General features: G+C 38.2%; 1 protein-coding gene across 1 annotated transcript; it reads left to right on the top strand.

Annotated features, from left to right (window-relative positions):
- Positions 1 to 2,515: 2,515 nt before the first annotated feature.
- On the top strand, positions 2,516 to 3,367 carry LOC116535257 (sperm protein associated with the nucleus on the X chromosome N3-like). Its single transcript, XM_032256079.1, has 2 exons — positions 2,516 to 2,592; positions 3,235 to 3,367. Exons 1-2 carry the CDS (start codon positions 2,516 to 2,518, stop codon positions 3,365 to 3,367), a joined length of 210 nt encoding a protein of 69 aa, XP_032111970.1.
- Positions 3,368 to 4,321: the final 954 nt, after the last annotated feature.

The raw sequence follows: 4,321 nt of genomic DNA, 5'->3' as shown, positions 1-4,321 counted from the left end.
TTCCTCCTAGGTGAGGCAAATGCTCCACTCTGCTTCAGCTCACCCTCCATGGGCTGCGCCCACCATCTAACTAGTCCCAATTGGATGAGTCAGGTACCTCAGTTGGAATTGCAGAAATCACCTGCCTTCTGCATTGATCTTGCTGGGAGCTGCAGATAAAGCTGTTTTTATTTGACCATCTTGCCAAACACTCCCTTTAATTTTTTATTATTGATTTGGTTTGAGACTATAATTACTAAAGTTTTCAAGAGGAGCTATTTTATAAAGAAGTACATTGTAATATTTCAATAGAAATATACACTAAATATTTTCCTAACAGATAGTGATATACCCATCAAAACATTTTTGGTAAACAAATTCAGAAAACAATTATAAAAGGTAGTAAGGTAATTAAAAATCTGTTATTTTCAACAATTTTAATCAGTTTTAGACCTACTCTATTTGATGTGGCATGGCTTTTGTTTTTTATAACATGACATTACAGGGTGTTTTTCTTGCTGTTACTTGCAAGAGTCCCCCAAAATGAAATTATTAGAATGTAGCTTGTGAGCATTTAATAAATGGAATTGTTGAATTGTAGACAACATCTGGGCTTCACTAACAAATGTATACCTTAATACCAATCTTCTTTTGACATGTTAATGTTTAGATGACAGTCATGAGAATGTAATAAATTAGTTGTGTCTGCAGGTCAGCAGGGTATTTTGCTAGGTTTTCTTGATTTTGTGGTGTATTATATAAAGTTATGTGAGCTTGATGAGCATTGCAACAAGAATCCAGGATCTATTTCTTTTTTGTCTTATTTTTTCCCCATTATCAAGTTTTGTGACTTCCTACAGAGAATGAGGTAAGTGTCAACCTGTGGGAGAAGTCTAGGGCCATGCCTTCTCTATCTTTGGTCCTCTCTCTTACTGTCTTTTATTTTAAAACAACTATAAGTTCATGAAAAGTTTCAAAGGCAAGTACAAGGACACCTTAGGTACCTTTCAGCCAGTCTCTCCCAATAACAAAATCTTCAGTACACTACCACATTGCACTTTGAAAATTAGAACATTGACATTGATACAATCCAGAGCTTTTTAAGACTCAATGCTTCTCGTTTGGCTATTCTAGGCAATTTACATTTCAATATGAATATTATAATTATATTGTCAATTAATATTAAAAGACTTTTTTTAGAATTTTGATTACAATTGAGTTGAATCTACAGATGAATTTGGAAATAACTGCTATTTTACAATATTGAATCTTCCAACCAGAAATCAAAATATACATCTCTATATTTTTATGTCATTAATTTATCATTGCAATTTTTTGTAGTTTTAAGTGTACAAGTAATTTACATCTTTGTTCAGATTTATCCCTAAGCTTTTAATATTTTTAAATTACACTGTTCTAAGTTTCAACTTTCAGTTGTTAAAATTAACTTCCAGTCCACCCTAGGACTACCATTGGCTGAAATATTGCCTTTTCTAATAATATAAACTTTTAATATATATAAACATACAATTGATTTGTGTGTTGATCTCCTACTCTGCAATCTTCTGACAACAATTCTTATAGAAGCATTTTTTTAGATTGACTTTTCTACATATGTTCTCATGTCGTCTTTAACAAAATATAATTTTGCTTCTCCCATTCCAATCTGAATCCATTTTTCCCCCCCCACTGGACACAATCTCCAGTATAAAGTAAAACTATACTCACACTGGTGCACGTGTTGGTCTTAGAGTGTAGTATCCTGCATGTAAACACTCAGAACAACTTCCAGCACTTGAATATCTACTCCTTCCCCCACTGCACATACTGGTAGAATTCATGTTGGGATACTACATTTACTATAAACATACAACGCTGTTTTGAAACAAAACTAGGATACACAGTAAATAATGTTTATTCACTAAAGTTTAGACAGACTGAAGGCCATTATTTCAGATTGGAAATAGGACACTTAAATGAACTACATGGACATTGGGTAAAAGAATCTGGGTTGAAATTTGCCTGGCAGTAGCCTAAAAGTAAATGATCTTCAAGGTGCATATGAAGGAACTGTAGGAAGGAAATTGGATAATTCATATCTCCATCAATTATTATATGTAACCATATTAGCATGGAGTTTACTTAAGGTGAGATATCTAAAATACTAGGTCATGATGGGAACAATAAACATGGAGAAATGAGGAACGGCGGCAGATCAGTTTGGGATTCATCTTCAGGGGATGTTGAAACAACAACAGCATTTGGTTTCTCTACACCTCTTTCATCCTTTTCTCCCAAGCCCAGGGAGTTATCAGGGGTGGTAATTTCTGATGTCAAAGCTACCCTAGGACTGCTGAGTCACTGCCTGAATGACCAAACAAAGCTCAAGGGTGTGGCTTTGCCTTGTCACCAGGAGGATATATATAGGCAGGGCAAGAGAGAGATCTGGGACACTCCACTGGGACACTTCAATACAGCTGTGGAAGTCTGCACTCTAGAAGAGACTAGTATAAACATTCTACAAGCAACCATGGTCATGAAACTGCCAACTTCAAGCACCAATGGGGAGAAGATGAAGAGCCTCTGTGTATCCAATAACAAAAAAATAATAAGGTAAGATGGTTAGGTTTTGTAGGGAAGGCAAGGATGAAAGAAAGATGGAGGGGGCTGGCTCAAATAGTAACACAGGTATATTGCAGAAACCTGTGGAAGTGGGGGACTAGCTTAATGCTAGAGCCCACTGCCACCTACATGGTTGGGTACTTACAGGTATGGATGGGAGGGACCTGGGCAGTATGGCTTGCTGCCTAGCAGGATATTGATAAGATGTTCTTATGATCAGGTGTTCTGGCCCTTTTTCCGGTGGAATATCACTGTGGTGTTCCTTAGAACTTTGCCAAGGAAGATGTGATAGTGATGTTTCTTTAGTTGGGCCTTTGACAGCCTTGTGCTCAGGTGGTTAGGCAGGATGTTTCTCACAGCCTGAACCTCCATGGAATGTTTCACTTTGACCAAGGTCTGCAAAATCGCAAAGAGCTTACAGAATGGAGCAGTTTGAACTAACACAGATGACCCTACCCATGCTCCTCCTCTTCTTCCCTATAGATCCCTACCCTATGATTCTACCTTGTTCTTTTTTTGGCACAAATCCCTTCCTCAACCTACATTCCTTCTTATAAAGCCCCTTATTCACCCTAAATAATGGCTTTCTGTCCTTTCCCCCTTTTCTTACCAGATGCAAGAGACACTGAGCAGAGCCTTAGCCTCCAAACAAACAGAGTTTAAAAAAGAAAGACAAAAAAGGTCAGAATATCCAGCAATATTAGTGTTTTACTACAGGAAGGATAAGAAAATAAATTCAAATCAACTGGAGAATGACCAGTCCTAAGAGAATTTCATCGATCCAATCCAAAAGGAGAAGGAAGAAAACCTAGATTGATCTGAATTATATTCATAGGAGAACAAAGACCTAGACTCATGTGAAGGCTCTTCTTCACAGGAGGATGAAGACCTAGACTCTCATGTGAAGGCTCTTCACAGGAGGACAAAGACATGGAATCATGTGAAGGATCTTCACAGGAGGGTGGGGAGGATTAGTCACACATGGAGAAACCAAACTTGAAAAATCATCACTATTGATGGTGATTATTACAATAAAACCAAGTTTGAGGAGCTGATGAATGTGTATATCTCTGTCTATTTTCTGATGGTGGGGAGGAAAGAAAGGGGAGAAGTAGACATTATTTGAGAATGGAGGGGTATGATGTCCAGTAGGGTTGGTGGACAGACCTACAGGTTGACAGCCAGACATTGTAAATAAGGACTGGGAGAGGACTAATTCCTGGAGACAAATTTTCTTCTTAAAATTTTCTCACAGGAAAGGAAGAAAGGTCTTGGTCTTTCTTGGAGTATGTGAATGTGTAGGAAGGCATATAAAAAGACCTGTATTGGCTGGGTGCAGTGGCTCATGCCTGTAATCCCAGCACTTTGGGAAGCTGAGGCGGGTAGATCACCTGAGGTCAGGAGTTCGAGACCAGCATGGCCAACATGGTGAGACCTTGTCACTACTAAACAAATAATAATAATACAAAAATTAGCCAGGTATGGTGGTAGATGCCTATAATCCCAGCTACTCAGGAGACTGAGGCAGGGGAATCACTTAAACATGTGAGGCAGAAGTTACAGTGAGCCAAGATCATGCCACTGCATTCCAGCCTGGGAGATTGATTAAGGCAGAGACTTGCTCTATTAATCAATAATCTGTATTGTATGTAGGTGACAATGACACTCTTTCCAAAATGATGACATCAAAATCACCACCTCCAGGCCACATGTCTCATAG

This window comes from Sapajus apella, unplaced genomic scaffold, assembly GCF_009761245.1.
Source record: "Sapajus apella isolate SASKATOON/1434 unplaced genomic scaffold, GSC_monkey_1.0 scaffold93, whole genome shotgun sequence".
Taxonomy (NCBI): Eukaryota; Metazoa; Chordata; class Mammalia; order Primates; family Cebidae; genus Sapajus; species Sapajus apella.
This window is presented reverse-complemented; position numbering and strand designations above follow the sequence as displayed.

Bases quoted from the DNA above. Each gene is read 5' to 3' on its own strand.
- LOC116535257 (XM_032256079.1), top strand. From the start codon at position 2,516: ATGAAACTGCCAACTTCAAGCACCAATGGGGAGAAGATGAAGAGCCTC. The intron at 2,593-3,234 runs GTAAGATGGTTA...GACACTGAGCAG, and splicing joins AATAACAAAAAAATAATAAG to AGCCTTAGCCTCCAAACAAA.